This window comes from Salvelinus fontinalis, unplaced genomic scaffold (genome assembly GCF_029448725.1).
Source record: "Salvelinus fontinalis isolate EN_2023a unplaced genomic scaffold, ASM2944872v1 scaffold_0228, whole genome shotgun sequence".
Lineage (NCBI taxonomy): Eukaryota > Metazoa > Chordata > Actinopteri > Salmoniformes > Salmonidae > Salvelinus > Salvelinus fontinalis.
In genome coordinates this window covers 1-20,896 of record NW_026600437.1, presented here as the reverse complement: position 1 = coordinate 20,896, position 20,896 = coordinate 1, and the positions used below count along the sequence as shown (strand labels likewise).

The 20,896-nt window shown below is 45.3% G+C and overlaps 1 protein-coding gene across 1 annotated transcript in view; it reads right to left on the bottom strand.

The window, feature by feature from the left end:
- Positions 1-10,132, bottom strand: part of LOC129844773 (voltage-dependent calcium channel subunit alpha-2/delta-1-like) — a 127,500-nt gene extending 117,368 nt beyond the window's left edge. Inside the window, exon 1 of the mRNA XM_055912878.1 lies at positions 9,739-10,132. Coding sequence (XP_055768853.1) covers positions 9,739-9,827 — 89 coding nt within the window. The 5' untranslated portion in view covers positions 9,828-10,132. The remainder of the gene's footprint in view (positions 1-9,738) is intronic.
- Between the last annotated feature and the right edge of the window lie 10,764 nt (positions 10,133-20,896).

Here is a 20,896-nt window from a genome sequence, read left to right as displayed (position 1 = left end):
CTAGCTGGATGACTAACCGGATGACTGGATGACTAGCTGGATGACTAACTAACTGACTGGATGACTAAATAACTGACTGGATGACTAAATAACTGACTGGCTGACTAACTGGATGACTAAATAACTGACTGGATGACTAGCTGGATGACTAACCGGATGACTGGATGACTAGCTGGATGACTAACCGGATGACTGGATGACTAGCTGGATGACTAACTAACTGACTGGATGACTAAATAACTGACTGGATGACTAAATAACTGACTGGATTACTAGCTGGATGACTAACTGGATGACTGGATGACTAGCTGGATGACTAACTAACTGACTGGATGACTAACTGGATGACTAAATAACTGACTGGATGACTAGCTGGATGACTAACTGGATGACTGGATGACTAGCTGGATGACTAACTAACTGACTGGTTACTAGCTGGATGACTAACTAACTGACTGGATGACTAACTGGATGACTAAATAACTGACTGGATGACTAACTGGATGACTAAATAACTGACTGGATGACTAGCTGGATGACTGGATGACTAACTAACTGACTGGATGACTAACTGGATGACTAACTAACTGACTGGATGACTAACTGGATGACTAACTAACTAACTGGATGACTAACTAACTAACTGGATGACTGACTAACTAACTGGATGACTAACTAACTGACTGAATGACTAACTGGATGACTAACCGGATGACTGGATGACTAACTGGATGACTAACTGGATGACTGACTAACTGACTAAATGACTAGCTGGATGACTAACTAACTGACTGGATGACTAAATAACTGACTGGATGACTAAATAACTGACTGGATGACTAACTAACTGACTGGATGACTAAATAACTGACTGGATGACTAGCTGGATGACTAACTGGATGACTGGATGACTAACTGGATGACTAACTAACTGACTGGATGACTAGCTGGATGAGTAACTAACTGACTGGATGACTAGCTGGATGACTAACTAACTGACTGAATGACTAACTGGATGACTAACCGGATGACTAAAGGACTAACGGGATGACTAACTAACTGACTGGATGACTAACTGGATGACTAACTAACTGACTGGATGACTAACTGGATGACTGGATGACTAACTAACTGACTGGATGACTAACTGGATGACTAACTAACTGACTGGATGACTAACTGGATGACTAACTAACTGACTGGATGACTAGCTGGATGACTGGATGACTAACTAACTGACTGGATGACTAACTGGATGACTAACTAACTGACTGGATGACTAACTGGATGACTAACTAACTAACTGGATGACTAACTCGGCTATGAAAAGCCAACTGAGATTTATTCCTGATTATTATTTGACCATGCTTGTCATTTATGAACATTTTGAAAATCTTGGCTCTCTCTAATTTTCTCCTTCTCTCTTTCTTTCTCTCGGAGGACCTGGGCCCTAGGACCATGCGTCGGGACTGCCGCCCGTGGTGACTCCTTGCTGTCCCCAGTCCGCCTGGCCTTGCTGCTATTCCAGTTTCAGCTGTTCTGCCTGCGGTTATGGAAACGCCACCTGTCCCAGACCTGTTGTTTTTCAACTCTTAATGATCAGCTATGAAAAGCCAACTGAAAATTATTCATGATTATTATTTGACCATGCTTGTCACTTATGAACATTTTTGAACATCTTGGCATAGTTCTGTTATAATCTCCACCCGGCACAGCCAGAAGAGGACTGGCCACCCCTCATAGCCTGGTTCCTCTCTAGGTTTCTTCCTAGGTTTTGGCCTTTCTAGGGAGTTTTTCCTAGCCACCGTGCTTCTACACCTGCATTCTAGCTGTTTGGGGTTTTAGGCTGGGTTTCTGTACAGCACTTAGAGATATTATCTGATGTACGAAGGGCTATATAAAATAAAATTGATTGATTGACTAACTAACTAACTGGATGACTAACTAACTAACTGGATGACTGACTAACTAACTGGATGACCAACTAACTGACTGGATGACTAACTAACTGACTGGATGACTAACTAATTGACTGGATGACTAACTAACTAACTAGATGACTAACTAACTGACTGGATGACTAACTAACTGACTGGATGACTAACTAACTGACTGGATGACTAGCTGGATGACTAACTAACTGACTGGATGACTAACTGGATGACTAACTAACTAACTGGATGACTAACTAACTAACTGGATGGCTGACTAACTAACTGGATGACTAACTAACTGACTGGATGACTAACTGGATGACTAACTAACTAACTGGATGACTAACTAACTGACTGGATGACTAGCTGGATGACTAACCGGATGACTGGATGACTAACCGGATGACTGGATGACTAACTGGATGACTAACTAACTGACTGGATGACTAACTGGATGACTGACTAACTGACTAACTAACTGACTGGATGACTAACTGGATGACTAACTAACTGACTGGATGACTAACTGGATGACTAACTAACTGACTGGATGACTAGCTGGATGACTAACTAACTGACTGGATGACTAGCTGGATGACTAACTAACTGACTGGATGACTAGCTGGATGACTAACTAACTGACTGGATGACTAGCTGGATGACTAACTAACTGACTGGATGACTAACTGGATGACTAACTAACTAACTGGATGACTAACTACCTAACTAGATGACTAACTAACTGACTGGATGACTAGCTGGATGACTAACTGGATGACTAACCGGGTGACTGGATGACTAACTGGATGACTAACTAACTGCCTGGATGACTAGCTGGATGACTAACCGGATGACTAACTGGATGACTAGCCGGATGACTAACTGGATGACTGACTGACTGGATGGCTAGCTGAATTACTGACTGACTGGATGACTGACTAACTGACTGACTGACCAACTGACTGACAGGATGACTGACTGACTAACTGACTGACTGGATGACTGACTGCCTGGATGGCTAGCTGAATTACTGACTGACAGGATGACTAACTAACTGACTGGATGACTAGCTGGATGACTAACTGGATGACTGGATGACTAGCTGGATGACTGACTGGATGACTAGCTGGATGACTGACTAACTGACTGACTGGATGACTGACTGGATGACTAACTAACTGACTGGATGACTAACTGGATGACTAGCTGGATGACTGACTGACTGACCAACTGACTGACAGGATGACTGACTGACTAACTGGCTAGCTGAATTACTGACTGACTGGATGACTGACTGACTGACTGGATGACTGACTGCCTGGATGGCTAGCTGAATTACTGACTGACTGACTGACTAACTGACTGACTGGATGACTGACTAACTGACTGACTGGATGACTGACTGCCTGGATGGCTAGCTGAATTACTGACTGACTGGATGACTAGCTGACTGACTGACTGACTGACTGGATGACTGACTGATTAGCTGACTGACTAACTGACTGACTGACTGACTAGCTGACTGATTGACTGGCTGGCTGACTGGCTGGCACCGGGCCTCTCTGGGGGCACAATCTGTGACATCAGACTTTGCATTTCAGATTCGATGATGTTAATCATCTGCCTCGAAGCCACGAGGCAGCCTAGGAGACATGTTCCATCTTAAGGAGAGAGAGAAAGAGAGAGGGAGATAGAGAGAGAGAGAGCGAAAGGGAGAAGAGTGGCTACAGAACATCTGAGGCAGACAGACACTGGCATGTGAGGTTAGCACTGGAGCACAGAGATGCAGTCACGCACTGTGACAGAGAGAGGGATAGAAAGATGGAGAGGGAGGAGGGGGAGAGAGATGGGAGCAATATGAAAAGAGATCAAGAGGAAAAGTAAGAGAGAAACAAGCAACAATAAGAGAAAGCAGGAGAAACAGAGCAATAGGGAGGGATAAAGCAAGAGAGAGAGGGAGGCAAGGGGAAAGAGAGAGGCAGGGAGAAAGAGCGAGAGCGAAGAGAGAGTGAGAGAGAGCGAGAGCAAAGAGAGAGTGAGAGAGAACGAGAGCAAAGAGAGAGACAGGGAGAAAAAGAGAACAGCAGGAAAAGAGATAGAGGCAAGGAGAAAGAGAGAGAGAGTGGCAGAGAGGGGCAGGGAGAGAGAGAGAGGCAGGGAGAAAGAGTGATAGAGAGAGAGGCAGGAAGAGAGATAGAGGAAGGGAGAAAGAGTGATAGAGAGAGAGGCAGGGAGAGAGATAGAGGCAGGGAGTAAGAGAGAGTCAGGGAGAGAGATAGAAGCAGGGAGAGAGAGAGTGTGTGAGAGAGAGAGAGCGAGCAAGAGAGAGAGAGAGGCAGGGAGAGAGGCAGGGAGAGAGAGAGAGAGAGAGAGAGAGAGAGAGAGAGAGAGGGGCAGGCAGGCAGGCAGGCAGGCAGAAAGAGGAAGAGGCAGGGAGAGAGAGATAAAGAACGAGACAGAATAAAAATCTCTAAAGCTAAAATGTTAATTGTGTCGTACCCCTGTCTTACAACTATATGAGCACTTCAGACAGTTTCCGAAGCTCCTCTCAACAGCCTGTGTGTGTGTGTGTGTGTGTGTGTGTGTGTGTGTGTGTGTGTGTGTGTGTGTGTGTGTGTGTGTGTGTGTGTGTGTGTGTGTGTGTGTGTGTGTGTGTGTGTGTGTGTGTGTGTGTGTGTGTTCATTATTTTATTCAACACTTCCTCTGTAATAGTCACTCAAAATCAATGTCAACGTAGTACAATGAGCAGTATGGTTACACTGCCAACCTGAGGACGGCCAACTGCTGCAGCTTTGATCACGGCAATAGTGAGAAAAAGAGAAACCCAGTCAGCTTTATATAGTAGTCAAGCAGTGGAGGCTCCTCAGAGGAGGAAGGGAGGGCCATCTTCCTCAGTGAATTTCGTAAAAATAACAATTGTAAAACATTGAAAAATGTATATTTTTTGGATAAAACTACACTAAATATATTCACAAGTTACCACAAAATTGATTAAAACACACTGTTTTCCAATGAAGGTCTACAGTAGCCTCAACATCCCACTGTAGGGTAGCACGATGGTGTAACCAGAGGACAGCTAGCTTCCATCCTCCTCTTGGCACACTGACTTCAATACAAAACCTAGGAGGCTCATGGTTCTCACCCCTTTCCATAGACTTACACAGTAATTATGACAACTTCTGGAGGACGTCCTCCAACCTATCAGAACTTATGCAACATGAACTGACATCTTGTCCACCCAATCAAAGGATCAAATAATGAATCTAGTACTGAAAGCATAAGCTACAGCTAGCTAGCACTGCAGTGCATACAATGTGGTGAGTAGGTGACTCAAAGAGAGCGAAAGACAATAGTTGAACACTTTTCAACTAAATTAATTTCTTCAAAAATGAAGGAGAAGCAACAGAGAGAGAGAGAGAGAGAGAGAGAGAGAGAGAGAGAGAGAGAGAGAGAGAGAGAGAGAGAGAGAGAGAGAGAGAGAGAGAGAGAGAGAGAGAGAGAGAGAGAGAGAGAGAGAGAGAGAGAGAGAGAGAGAGAGAGAGAGAGAGAGATTGTCATTTTGTTCATTCTCAGTTTCACTTACTTAGCTAGCAATTGCAGCCGGTTAGTTTAGTTACTCAAACACCCGGCTCAAACAGAGGGATGCTATGTTAGCTAGTTGGCTATGACTAGCCAACACAACACTGGAACTCTTCCAAGTCAAGGTAAGCTTTTGGTTTTATTAATTTATTGCCACCGGGGCCCGCCGGTGTAACTGCTTACTGACTGTACACTAACGTTACTGCATGATTGTAGCGGGTTTACTAACGCATTAGTTATATTAGTTATGTTGACTAGGACTTTACTTTAGCTAATATGGGGACAACTAAGTAGGCTGTATGTAACGGTTATGACATGGTTTGGAAAGGTTTTTTCACCCGGTCACATACAGCTGATTTGTTGTTCATTGAAGTCCACAAACGAAGGGAAAGGGTGAGAAGAGGAGAGTGCATAGAGGCTAGAATGAGTACAACGTGGCTGTTTATGCGTGATCAGGAGTGTACTCTTCCACCCATTCTGCTGAAAAATATTTCTTAAATGGAAGCAAATGAAACGGGGATAACATACCTGAATTTGTCCAATAGAAACTCTCGTTTGGAACTGTTGGACTAATGATTACACCCTAGATCACCTAGATGCAGGCAAGACTGTACAAGGCGGTATTGAATGTGTCACTGTCATCTCAACATTTTCTCTCGACCTGTGTGCACCTACATTGTAAACTTTCATTCATAGGCTAGGTTGTAGCAGTCCCATGATGGGTATATAGAAAATTTGAGTATCATGTAGTAGCCCAAACCTATCAATGTTACATTAAACTGGCTGAATGGAATATGAATGACAGTCATCCAACATGCTGTAATAGAAATAAGGCCATGCTTATGAAAAAATGTATTGTCCTCCCTGACGTTAAACGGCACTGACCGCCACTGTAGTCAAGTATTATAGCTAGCCGGGTTGCCAGTCTGTTTATGCCAAGGTTAATACATAGATCTGGGACCAGGTTATAGCAACCTCTGTCCATAGATAAGGCCCTAGGACCTAGAGAGACATTGGTAGCCAGAGTCAAGGTAAGACAGTTCTGTCAACCTCTCTTACGTGATGACAATCCTTAGCTAAAACCTGACAAAATCCAAGAGCCAATGCCTAGGCTTATACAGTCCTGTGGTGGGTAGAAGACCAGGTTTAAATCCAGTCGTTCACACTACTTCCTCAACGTCTAAGGAACCAATCGAATACTAGATGCCGGTGCGCGTCAGAAACTCATCATTCGGCCAGCCCAAAAGGCATTCGAAAGAATTTTGGATTTCTCAATCATTGCCAGTTTAAAAGTCCTTTTTCATAGCGAACAACGTGTCAGTCAATCAACATTTTTAGTCTTTAAAACTCCACGACTACCATCAACCACTCAGTGTCTATAAAATCTCTCTCTATAACACTCAGTGTCTATAAATCCTCAATGCCTATGGCTGGACTACTCTGCCAGTATGACATCATCCTCTTGTCGGTGCCATTAGTATGAGAGCCAAATGGATCACTAGATCTCCAGGGGAACAGACCAAGAGAACAGAACATAGTTCAGACAGTGATGTCACCCTTCCTCACAGGATGCTGCTGAGGGGAGGACGGCTCATTATAATGGATGGAATGGAACGCTATTAATGCTATTAAATGAATGCCATTGCTATGAGCACATCCTCCCTAATTAATGTACCACCGGCCACCTGTGCCCTCCATCCATGAGACCTGGGGTGAGGTGATGAGGTGAAACTTTCAGAACGCTGCAGGTAGAAATGTAACACATAGAACCAACAGGATTCCAAACCTATACCTACCTGATAGACAATCATAGGTAATGTAATCTACACAATACATTCCTATCTGAACGTTCTGTAACGTTGCACCCTCCTGAACAGACCCCTGAAGTTAGATAGAACCAGATCGCCCCGGAGCTGAGTGGGGTGTCATTTGATTACTAGCTGCATTTGAAGTGCAGCTAGTGAGAATAGCAGTGTGGGCATTAATAAACTCATAGACAGGTTGGTTTACTGAACCACTGCACCTCCTGGCATGTAAAAGTGAATGGGCATGTCTTCTGTTCTGAGTATGGCAGCTAGACATTTGATCAGTTCATCTGTCAGGGATCTAATTATATTTATGAAAATTGCATATAGAACTACCTTTTGATTTTTTTAGTAGTCACTGTTCCACCAGTACATACAAGGTATTCAAGGAAAAAGGCATGGGTGGGTGGGGATGTACTGCCTAACTCATATTAGATAGAAATAAAGAAGCCTATCATTCCTAAAATAATCACAATGCCACCCCATGGCATGTCTCCGTTGACAATATGATGCCGACAATGGGGCCTTAGAAAGGGTTGGCGTACTGCGTTTTCAGTGTAAATGGAATTGTGTGTGTAGAGCCATACATGCATTCTACAGTGGGCTGAGACTAGTTGGTCATTCATTGCTTTGCCTTGTCACTGCACTGAAATGAAAGATTCAAGTCGTCCAATTCATTGAGTTACCTGAAGTTAATAATTTACCTAAAGTTACGTCAGGGGCGTTGCCAGAAGGGTGCTGAAATGTGATTTGCCACACTTAGTTCCCCCCCAATCTGTCAATCTGGCTCAGATAGGAGAGAAAAGATTGTGCGTTTGTTCTGCCTGTGTAACGGATGTGAAATGGCTAGCTAGTTGCGCTAATAGCATCCCGCTAACTAGCTAGCCATTTCACATCCGTTACACCTGTTTAGCGGTATTACAGAGCTGGCTTGAGGACTATGCGGACGGCTCAGACATGGCGTGAAGGCTGGTTGATTGGCTGACAGGCTTTAGGACTATGGTTGATGGCTCAACATGATCTCAGAGCATTTCATAATGCAATTCGTACAATATGTTACAAATTCGCAAAAAGTATGATATTTTACTAATTCAAATAGATTGTTGCTAACATGGCTAGGTGGCTAATGCTAACGTTAGCTAGCAGGCTATGGGTTAGTTGTCAGGGTTAAGGTTAGGAGTTAGGTTAAAGGGTTAGGGGAAGGGTTAGTTAACATGCTAAGTAGTTGCAAAGTAGTTAGTAGTTGCAAATTTGATAAAATTGTCTGTGATGAGATTTGAACACACAACCTTTGGATTGCTAGGCGTTTGCGTTATGTTTTTGCGATAAGTAACCTACTGTTTTATGTAACCATACCACATGTAACATATCATACTAATTTGAGTGTTCTGGATTTACATGTTCTATGTTACGTCTAGTCTCTGAGACCAGGCTGGATGGCTAGGTGGCTAGGTGACTGCTGTTTGACTTGACAGGTGCTGAGCTAGTGTGTAGTTGCTAGTGTGTAGCAGCTCATTTCCGTAGGCTATGGCATGTATTGGTTCTAGAATGTTATGCACTTCCCTTATCACCTGAGGTGAAAGAAGCTACAGCAGTTGATAATGGCTGAAGTCATTTTTGCCTGTTTTTGTTGTACTCCAGATATAATTTTAGAGCTTTTAAATTGTGTAAATAAGGGAGATCAGCTTCCACTTTCAAAAAATTCCTTGAAGGGGAAAAATATTTATTGGAGGGGGAGTTACCACTGAACATCTATGAGTATCTAACTTGAATATGGATCACTTCAAATGTATTTATTTAATAAATTAGGGCAGACACAAATGAAGAGTTGAAACAGTTATTCAACACAATGCATCATAGTTTAAAGCAATTTTCAAATCTATTTGTGATAAGATTTGCTGGTTTCCCATGGCCACCCAGGACTGGTTTTTGCCCCCCGCATTTAACATTTTTTTGAATCACTCCTGAGGTAGCCTATGTAATGACAATAGCCTATTTATTATGATTGATTGATCCGCCACTAAATCCATGTGTAAAGTGTATTTAATCAAACGAAGTCGGTTATTAACTATTGACTAAATTCAGCAAGATCCAGAAGCACAATTGAAACATTGTCACAGTTTTCGAAGACGTTATGCATTTCCATTGAAACACATGACCATGAACCGATGGGTAACCGTTTTCAATGCAATGCAAGTTTTCCCAAAAATGTTGTAGGCTATTATTAGGCTATTTGTAATAATAACAACATAGTTAAATAAGCCTATTATAATGATATACTTATAATATCATAACAATATAAATAACTACTAGCCTACATCATAATAGCCATAAAGAGTTTGTATTTTGCTTTAGATTTAGTATTGGGAAAGCAAACAGGCTGTCATCGGAGAACAGCCTGTCTGTTAAGGCTACTTACAGAAGTGGCGATGGGAACTGCACGGTTGACACATTATTTAACGAAGCCAGAAGTAAAAGTAGAGCGGTGAAGGAGCTGTTGGTATCCATGATTGAACGGAGATCTCAACACACGATAATAAAAACCGACTCAAGACAGGGAAAGAGATGCGCGAGGCAGTCCAAATCCTGGAACCGTGTGCGTCTTCTTGTGCGTTCAGCGGACCTGTCACGCAGCCATCGGGGGACAGTTTGAAAACAAATCTCAGCTGGTTCGTCTCCCCCTGATGAGTTTGTGTTTGTATGTCTTTTTCAGAGAGTGTGTGGGAGATCTCCGGCGGTAATCTTACAAGACGCGCCCAGTGTGTTTTTAGGAGAGGAGTGGAGAGGGAGGACGCCCCGCTCGCCAGCACCGAACATTGTGTGTAGGCAATGTGTGCGAGAGAGCCCTCCCGAGCGGATCGGTTTCCAAGCCCCCCACTCCACTCCACCCCCACCCCTTGCCTGAGAACGATCATCATCACGCGTTGCTCTCCATACAAGGCACTCACTCCTCGCTGGGGTTGGGCAACGAACGGCCACCGCCCAGAGAGCACACAACACCAGCCAGTCAGAATGAAACTCACTGGCAGGCAAACACCGTTTCCCATTTTTTTTAATACATTATATCACATATGTATGATATTGATGATATTACTATCGGGATAAAGGAAACTGTGTTCTAAAATTGTCAGGAAACTGTGTTCTAAAATTTTGCCTGCATGGCCTATATCAAATATCAGTTAACTAAATCTATGACTTTAAAATGCCTATTTACTATGTTCCATCTGACTCCGCAATCTATCAGCCCAGCCAAGCAATTTATCAACTTGATCTCCACTATAAAAAGCATCATTTTTTTAGACTAACATTTATTTTTCAACAGTGCAGATTTGTTGAATCCTTACTGTCTGCCTCTCGACATTTGCAAAATTGTTTCAATATTCAAATGCTATCTCCAGCTGTCCCATAGTAATGAACATGGCAGGCAGCGTATCTCAGCCAGTTGAAATCATGTATCAGCTACCATAATTTTTATGGATATATACAAAGAAATTTCAATTGAAAAAAGTTCAGCTTGTTTGCAGTCTTTCCAGCTTCAGTTTGAAGTGATTGTGTTAGCTGAGTTGTTGGCTAGCTCCTCTGAACAAAACTGTCCTGACAAGTGAGCACATTTTCTATGCCAGGTGTAATCGTGCCTCATTAGCTCATTGTTATGGATGTATTTCAAATAAAAGTCTCTAGTAACTGCTCAAACAAATGCTAATGCAGCTACTTTGCTGCTATTCTGGCTGCACTTTTTTGATGTGACTGTAAGTTAGTCGTAGTTGGCCCACTAGCAAGCAAAGGATAAGAACGTTGCCAGCCAGAATGACAATGGGACATTTAGCAAACGAACCGATAGAACGAACGAACGACCAGCCGGCTTGGGTAGCAACCCTAGATTTGTGTCGGGTTTATATCTTGTGGAAAGATGAAATTGCATGAGCTGGTCAGTATGTGTAGATAATCCTTTCTAACGCAGCTATTGTGAAAGATTTCACATAGTGAACTGCATAATTGTTGCTCTCCACCTTGTGGAGGACCAAGTTTTGAAACCAGTGGAATTAGAGTATGATAGCTAAGGAGATGGAGAATATTCTGGTGTTTGATTGAAAATATGCAGAGAGAGTCGAAAGAGAACACACAGAAGGCTGTTGTATAAAACACCTGTCTCAGGATTACATCTTCAAACTAAGGGCAACCATGGCATCCATGACAGAGCGGGAGAACTGCTACCCATGTATAGTCTAGCTACATTTTCAGATGTTACGGGTTTCTAATTTTGTCAGAAAGTAATTTAAAGTTAAAGTGTACTGTTAGCTTGCTAGCTAACATTAGCTGGCAGGCTCGCTAGCTAACGTAAACTCACCCCATTCCGTACAAATGTGCGCAACCGCGACATTCAAACGAGGCTGCAAAGAAAACTAATGGGACTGTAGCGACTGTGTTGACTTCAAAATCTGGGGTGTGAACTACGCTTCTATGCAAGCGCTGATCGACATGGTAATGGCTCTATAGTATTGGAGAAAGTTTCATGCCGTAACGTACAGCATGCATAAAGCAACTATTTCTGTCTTACAATCTCTCTCCACCAGGTGTAGCACTTCTCTCATCGTTTTAAAACAAGAAATGGACAGTGACGGGGGTAAGGGGACACCTAGTCATTTTTTTGCGTCATCACTGCAAGCGATCATGACTCAAAAGCCACTGTTTACTTCTGAAGATCTCTTTAGCACCGCCCTAAAAACCCGATTCAAATTCAACACAAACCTTCAAATAGGTATGTAATGACACATTAAATAAACTCTTTATAGTGTTTTGTTTACATTTTAGAGGCAATAAGGTGATAAGTTGGACAGATCGAGTGAAAAATAGCCATTTCCCCACACAACATCTCTCCTTCTCACTATCACGCATTAGTTTCGCTTCCCCACCCGCAATTTTTGAACAGACCCGACAGAGCTCATTGCCTTCTTGAATCATGCAGAAACGGGCAGTGTGGAGGTATCGTCATTGATTTTGTTGGAAAGGGGAGAAATTGTGCTTTACAATGGTATTGACATTACAGTTGATCTTGAAGTATTACGTTTTTGGGTGCTAAAATAAGGTCAATTGTACGTACCAAGGTACCGACAGACCGATGTACCAGAGTGAGTTAGTCTACGTTAACGTTACATGTATGATCTGTGTAGTAATATTATTTGTATCTCAGAGCCGTTTGCATTGTTAGTTATAGCCTAATGTTAGCTTGCTATAATTAAACCTTGTTGGTTAGCTACCTGCAGATTCATGCAGGGTAGCAACGTTATGAGTTGGAATATTGGTTCATTGTTTAGCTAGCTAGCTACATGTCTAATCAAAAGACTCCACTATGCAAGTAAACATTTCAATAGAATGTTCATGATGTCACTGCAACAATTGTTGATAGACGTCGGAGGTAAATTCAGTCTGGCTATCTACTCCGATTTCAGAGCACTCTCGTCTGTGTGCCAGAGTGCAGAATAACTAACAAATTTACGAATGCTCAACACCCGTTGAATATTTCCGGTGTCAGTAAACGTTCGCAAAAGAACGTAACTAAATTGTTGCTAGCAGCCCAGTTGCAGTCACCAATGCTCTGGATAACATAAAAACAGCATAACCAGCTCTGATAGGTCGAGTAAAATGGTTAGCGTGAGCTGTTTCTCATTTGGTGTCAACATGGGCCAGCATCCCCGTCGAATGCTTTCGACACCTTGTAGCGTCCATGCCCTGATGAATTAAGGCTGTTCTGAGGGCAAAAGGGGTGCAACTCAATATTAGGAAGGTTTATGACTAGAGTTTAAGAGCCTGTGTGAGTGTTATATACCCAGATGGCTAGTTAATCTATGAATAGCTCATAATTCAAGGCGCATCATGATTATTACCCGTCATAGCTATCATTCCTGTGCCATCTGTAGGCCTGGATGTGCAGTGTTTGCCATACAGGGCTGTGGCGGGGAGAGTGGAGCGATCCGAGCGTTTATACCAATCAGAGATATATTTACTGTGCAAATAAGTGGCGTACTCCTCAGCTCTGCAAATATCAGGTTTCACCAGCAGCCATATTAAATAGTTGTGCAAAGGGACCTCTTCACAGGGTCCTGGTTACATGAGAGTTTTTACCATGCACCACTACCAGCCTGTACTGGACATACAGTGCCTTTGGAAAGTATTCAGACCCCTTGACTTTTCCACATTTTGATACGTTACAGCCTTATTCTAAAATTGATTAAATCAAACAATTTTCTCAGGAATCTACACACAACACCCCATAATGACAAAGAAAAAACAGTTTTTATTGTACCTTATTTACAGAAGTATTCAGACCTTTTTCTATCGAAATTGAGCTCAGGTGCATCCTGTTTCCATTGATCATCCTTGAGATGTTTCTACAAATGTATTGGAGTCCACCTGTTGTAAATTCAATTGATTGGACATGATTTGGAAAGGCACACACCTGTCTATACAGTATAAGGTCCCACAGTTGTGTAACGTTCGTCTGGTGGTGTAGGAACGGACCAAGGCGCAGGTGTTGAATACATAATGAATTTATTAGACACGACGAACACTGACACGAACTATACTTGAATATTTACAAAATAACAAACAACGTAGACTGACCTGAACATGCAAACTACATATAACGAAGCACGCATGAACAGGAAAGAACGAACGAGACGAGACAGTACCGTGTGGTGCAATAAACACAGACACAGCGACAATCACCCACAAACAAACAGTGAGAACAACCTACCTTAATATGACTCTCAATCAGAGGAAACGCCAAACACCTGCCTCTAATTGAGAGCCATACCAGGCAACCCATTAACCCAACATAGAAAACACATAACATAGACTACCCACCCAAACTCACGCCCTGACCTATTAAACACATACCAAACAACAGAAAACAGGTCAGGAACGTGACAGACCCCCCCCTCAAGGTGCGAACTCCGGGCGCACCCCTAAAACTCAAGGGGAGGGTCTGGGTGGGCATCTGTCCGCGGTGGCAGCTCCGGCGGTGGACGAGGACACCACTCCACCACTGTCTTTGTCCACCTCCTTAGCGTCCCTTGAGTGGCGACCCTCGCCCCCCACCATGGTCCAGGAACCTTCACCAACGCCCCTCTACAATAGAGGAGACAACTCAGGAAAGAGAGGTAGTTCAGGACAGAGAGGTAGCTCAGGACAGAGAGGTAGCTTAGGACAGAGGGACAACTCCGGACTAGTGGCAACTCCGGACTGAGTGGCAGCTCCGGACTGAGTGGCAGCTCCGGACTGAGTGGCAGCTCCGGACTGAGTGGCAGCTCCGGACTGAGTGGCAGCTCCTGACTGGCTGGCGGCTCTGGCAGCTCCTGACTGGCTGGCGGCTCTGGCAGCTCCTGACTGGCTGGCGGCTCTGGCAGCTCCTGACTGGCTGGCGGCTCTGGCAGCTCCTGACTGGCTGGCGGCTCTGGCAGCTCCTGACTGGCTGGCGGCTCTGGCAGCTCCTGACTGACGGACGGCTCTAATGGCTCGGGACAGACGGGCGGCTCAGAAGGCGCTGGGCAGACGGATGGCTCAGAAGGCGCTGGGCAGACGGATGGCTCAGACGGCGCTGGGCAGACGGATGGCTCAGACGGCGCTGGGCAGACGGATGGCTCAGACGGCGCTGGGCAGACGGATGGCTCAGACGGCGCTGGGCAGACGGATGGCTCAGACGGCGCTGGGCAGACAGATGGCTCAGACGGCGCTGGGCAGACAGATGGCTCAGACGGCGCTGGGCAGACAGATGGCTCAGACGGCGCTGGGCAGACAGATGGCTCCGACGGCGCTGGGCAGACAGATGGCTCCGACGGCGCTGGGCAGACAGATGGCTCCGACGGCGCTGGGCAGACAGATGGCTCAGACGGCGCTGGGCAGACAGATGGCTCAGACGGCGCTGGGCAGACAGATGGCTCAGACGGCGCTGGGCAGACAGATGGCTCAGACGGCGCTGGGCAGACAGATGGCTCAGACGGCGCTGGGCAGACAGATGGCTCAGACGGCGCTGGGCAGACAGATGGCTCAGACGGCGCTGGGCAGACAGATGGCTCAGACGGCGCTGGGCAGACAGATGGCTCAGACGGCGCTGGTCAGACAGATGGCTCAGACGGTGCTGGGCAGACAGCCGACTCTGACCTGCTGAGGCCCACAGTAGGCCTGGTGCGTGGTGCCGGAACTGGAGGTACCGGGCTGAGGGCACGCACCTCAGGGCGAGTGCGGGGAGCAGGAACAGGGCACACTGGACTCTCGATGCGTACTATAGGCCTGGTGCGTGGTACCGGAACTGGAGGTACCGGGCTGAGGGCACGCACCTCAGGGCGAGTGCGGGGAGAAGGAACAGTGCGTACAGGGCTCTGGAGACGCACAGGAGGCTTGATGCGTGGTGCCGAAACTGGAGGCACTGAGCTTGAGACACACACCACAGGGAGAGTGCGTGGAGGAGGAACAGGGCTCTGGAGACGCACTGGAAGCCTGGTGCGTGGTGTAGGCACTGGTGGTACTGAGCTGGGGCGGGAAGGTGGCGCCGGATATACCGGACCGTGTAGGCGTACTGGCTCCCTTGAGCACTGAACCTGCCCAACCTTACCTGGTTGTATGCTCCCCGTCGCCTGACCAGTGCGGGGAGGTGGAATAACCCGCACTGGGCTATGTAGGCGAACCGGGGACACCATGCGTAAGGCTGGTGCCATGTAAGCCGGCCCAAGGAGACGTACTGGTGGCCAGATATGTAGAGCCGGCTTCATGGCACTTGGCTCAATGCTCAATCTAGCCCTACCAGTGCAGGGAGGTGGAATAACCCGCACCGGGCTATGCACACGTACAGGAAACACCGTGCGCTCTACTGCGTAACACGGTGTCTGCCCGTACTCCCGCTCTCCACTGTTAGCCCGGGAAGTGGGCGCAGGTCTCCTACCTGCCCTAGACCCACTACCTCTTAGCCCCCCCCCCAAGACATTTTTGGGTTGTACTTGCGGGCTTTTCGGGCTTCCGTGCTAGACGTGTCCCCTCATAACGCCGGTTCCTCTCTCCGGTTTCCTCCGCTCTCCGAGCTGCCTCCAGCTGTTCCCATGGGCGGCGATTCACTTCAACTTTAGCCCATGGTCCTTTTCCTTCCATGATTTCCTCCCAAGACCAGAAATCCTGCTTCGTGCGCTGTCCGTTAACCCGCTGCTTGATCCGGGTTTGGTGGGTGATTCTTAGTCAGGTAGGTGACCAAGAACCTGATGGTCACTCTGACAGAGCTCTAGAGTTCCTTTGTGGAGGTCAGAGAACCTTCCAGAAGGACAACCATTTCTGCAGCACTCCACCAATTAGGCCTTTATGGTAGAGTGGCCAGACGGAAGCCAGGAGGAAACCTGCCACCATCCCTACGGTGAGGCATGGTGGTGGCAACATCATGCTGTGGGGATGGTTTCAGCAGCAGGGACAGGGAGACTAGTCAGGATCAAGGCAAATATGAACGGCGCAAAGTACAGAGAGATCCTTGATTGAAAACCTGCTCCAGAGCACTCAGGACCTCAGACTGGGGAGAAGGTTCACCTTCCAACAGGACAACGACCCTAAGCACACAGCCAAGACAACACAAGAGTGGTTTCAGGACAAGTCTCTGAATGTCCTTGAGTGGCCCAGCCAGAGCCCGGACTTGAACCCGATCAAACATTTCTGGAGAGACCTGAAAATAGCTGTGCTGCAACGCTCCCCATCCAACCTGACAAAGCTTGAGAGGATCTGCAGTGAAGAATGGGAGAAACTCACCAAATATAGGTGTTCCAAGCTTGTAGCATCATACCCAAGAAGACTTGATGATGTAATCGCTGCCATAGGTGCTTCTACAAAGTACTGTGATTGTTGCTTTGTCATTATGGGGTATTGTGTGTAGATTTACTAGGGAAAAAAACAATTTAAGCAATTTTAGAATAAGGCTGTAACGTAACAAAATGTGGAAAATGTCAAGGGGTCTGAAGACTTTCTGAAGACACCGTAGTAGAAGGGTAGACACATGAGGCCAAATAAAACCTCATTATAGTAATTAACAAATTACATCATAGCATTTCACTGTATCACAAAATGTACAGTTGTCAAGAAGGAATTACTGGAAATGAGTGTTTCACACTCACACACACACACACACACACACACACACACACACACACACACACACACACACACACACACACACACACACACACACACACACACACACACACACACACACACACACACACACACCAGCTCATTCTTCATGCGTTTAGTCTGTCTCAAACAGGAAGGCAAACAGAAGGCCCCCTTTAACAGGATTACACTGGTTTAAGTCAGGATTATGTGTTATTACTAAAGCCTAAACTCAACAGCAGCCAGCTGAATTACCAAAGACATCACATCTGGCAAAGGTACAGCTGATGGATATGCATGTCTTCAATATATGTGAATGATGATATGAGACTGATGATATTATAATTGTTTGATATAAGAATTCCTGCTATCAGTGTCAGCTGATAGCATGAAACCTAGAGAACCACCTAGACCTACAATTTACTATGGCAAAAAATACTTCAGGGAATAAACCTCTAGTACTCTTAAACCAGTACACAGGCTAACAGCTCTGAACACGTCTCTGAACATGTCTGTCTCTGTCACCTTGGAAGAAAACGGTTTGTCTATCATCTGGTTATTGATAAAGTGTCAGATCTGAAAGTCTTACACTATTCCTATCAAATATCTAGGAGCAGAGCAATGTATATATAGAGCACTGAATAGGACCTGCTACTGAGAATGCATGTCTATATTGGTGGATATGCACAGTTGGCCTGTGGCCTTGTCGCTAATATAACAGAAAGCCAGCTGAACTCAACCACACTTCTAACTGGTCCCTGGTGGGCGAGAGAGAGAGAGAGAGAGAGAGAGAGAGAGAGAGAGAGAGAGAGAGAGAGAGAGAGAGATAAGATAAGATAGAGGGAGGATAGTGAAGAGAGAGGAGATGGGAAAAGTGAGAGAGAGAGTGGAAGAGTGAGAGGGAGGACTGTTCCGAACTGAATTAGGGACTGCTGGGTGCAGGTGGGGCCACTCTCTCACGACCAGCCCCCTGTCGCCCTGGGATTCCACCCTAGCAGCCATTGCCTAGCAACGCCACACCGTCTCCTCACAACGAGCGGCTTCTTCCAAACGAGCGCATGGTGAGGATGGGGGTGTTGCGGCTGAGTGTTGCGGCTGAGTGTGGGAGGGAGGTGTGTGTGTGTGCCAGGTTTTCGAGTGGCACTCACAGCACTTACGACTCCATTACAGGTTATTTAAGGTTAGTGAATGCTCAGCAGCCCTCATCTTCAGTTCAAGAATAAACAAACGACAAAAAAAGTAATGCTTAATACTGTTTAATTTGCCAAACATGTGGCAGCTCATTAAAATATATTTGCAGGGCAAAGAGTCTTTGCATTTTATTCAAATGACTTTTGAATCCTTTTGGGTCGAAATCATCCGCTGGCCTTTTTCAGATCACATTAGACATGTAATCTAATAAAGCACACACACTGTCTCTTCACTCATCACTGGCTTTGTGGCTTTCATTAGTTAAGCCTATTTTAGGGATGTTGACATCGACGACAGTTGGGCAGATTCGTGCATATACAGTACCATATCCCAAATGAAAACGACATGCGATTCAATGGTTCAATGCAGCGTTTGTTATTTATTTTTTATCTCAATATCTAATCAATACTGGATCAGAATTAAGTCCCTTACTGTGATGGTTTTCAATTAAAATTGTCAAAAAGAAACAAAAACAGTTAATTAGCAAAGAGCAATTTCTCAAGCAACAATTTTGCTGGGACTATCTCAGGGGAGTGGTATGATATTATTGGCAAAGAGATTTGTAACTCTATTTCTTATTGGTCTATTAACAAATGTATGATGTCACCAGGCAGGCCAAAAGTCCATCCCAACAAAACAGGCTGAAATTCAGGCGGTCTTTTCAAACACTTCTTACACTAAAAGGGCACTATCATCATTTTCAGAATTTCACAGTATTATTCCAATCTCATAGTGTGGAAATATACAGTATATAAAACAGAGAACTGGGCCTTTAATGCAACTAGGCCCATATTACGGCATTTGGAAACCTCTGCAAAATAGTGCAATACACAAACGTCATCAAAGAATCTGTTCAGAATAGTAACTCATCTTTCAATAGCTACATTAATTAATGTTTAAGTTAGCAATGAAGTTGTGCATCAGGGCTGTATTCATTATTATTATTTATTTAACTTTACTGGCCTACCCCGGCCAAACCCTCCCCTAACCCGGACGACGCTGGGTCATTTGTGCGCCGCCCTATCGTACTCCCGATCACGCCCGGAATCGAACCAGGTTCTGTAGTGACCCCTCTAGCACTGAGAGGCAGTGCCTTAGACCGCTGGGCCACTCGGGAGTCTCATACAGTCTCATACAGAGATTCAGAGAATGGAATGCTGATCTAGGATCAGTTTTGCCTTTTAAAACACCCTATGGTCGATGTCCGCACCCCGTGCACTCTCGTGGAAATCTAATTAGCATAATAAAAAATCCCCATAGAAGTCGGTCAGTTTAATTAAGCTAGAGATAGTGTATCTGTTTTTTGGCTTTGGATGTCTCAATCCACCGCATCCGCCTATGATACACTTCCACATCTGCAGTGAAGGTGACAGAGCTAGAGTGGTTGTCAGACCATGAGACATCCCGAAAATCGATCATCTCACAAAATGGTCTGTAGCACCTGAACAGTTTGGCCTAAAAAACTATTATGACCCCCACAAGTGTCTTGAGACTTGTCTGAATTTTTTACAGCCGATCTACCAACTTCTATCTATAGCTCCCAACAGTTTGGGCTACACACTAACAGTTTGGGCTACACACTATCAGTTTGGGCTACACACTATCAGTTTGGACTACGCACTAACAGTTTGGACTACGCACTAACAGTTTGGACTACGCACTAACAGTTTGGACTACGCACTAACAGTTTGGACTACGCACTAACAGTTTGGACTACGCACTAACAGTTTGGGCTACACACTAACAGTTTGGGCTACACACTAACAGTTTGGACTACACACTAACAGTTTGGACTACACACTATCAGTTTGGACTACGCACTAACAGTTTGGACTACGCACTAACAGTTTGGGCTACACACTAACAGTTTGGGCTACGCACTAACAGTTTGGGCTACACACTAACAGTTTGGACTACGCACTATCAGTTTGGACTACGCACTAACAGTTTGGGCTACACACTAACAGTTTGGGCTACGCACTATCAGTTTGGACTACGCACTATCAGTTTGGACTACGCACTAACAGTTTGGGCTACACACTAACAGTTTGGACTACGCACTAACAGTTTGGACTACGCACTAACTATTTGGGCAGACGGCAGACTCTGGCCGGCTGAGACGCACTATAGGCCTGATGCGTGGTGCCGGAACTGGAGGTACCGGGCTGAGGGCACGCACCTCAGGGCGAGTGCGGGGAGGAGGAACAGGGCTCTGGCGATGCACTGGAAGCCTAGTGCGTGGTGTAGGC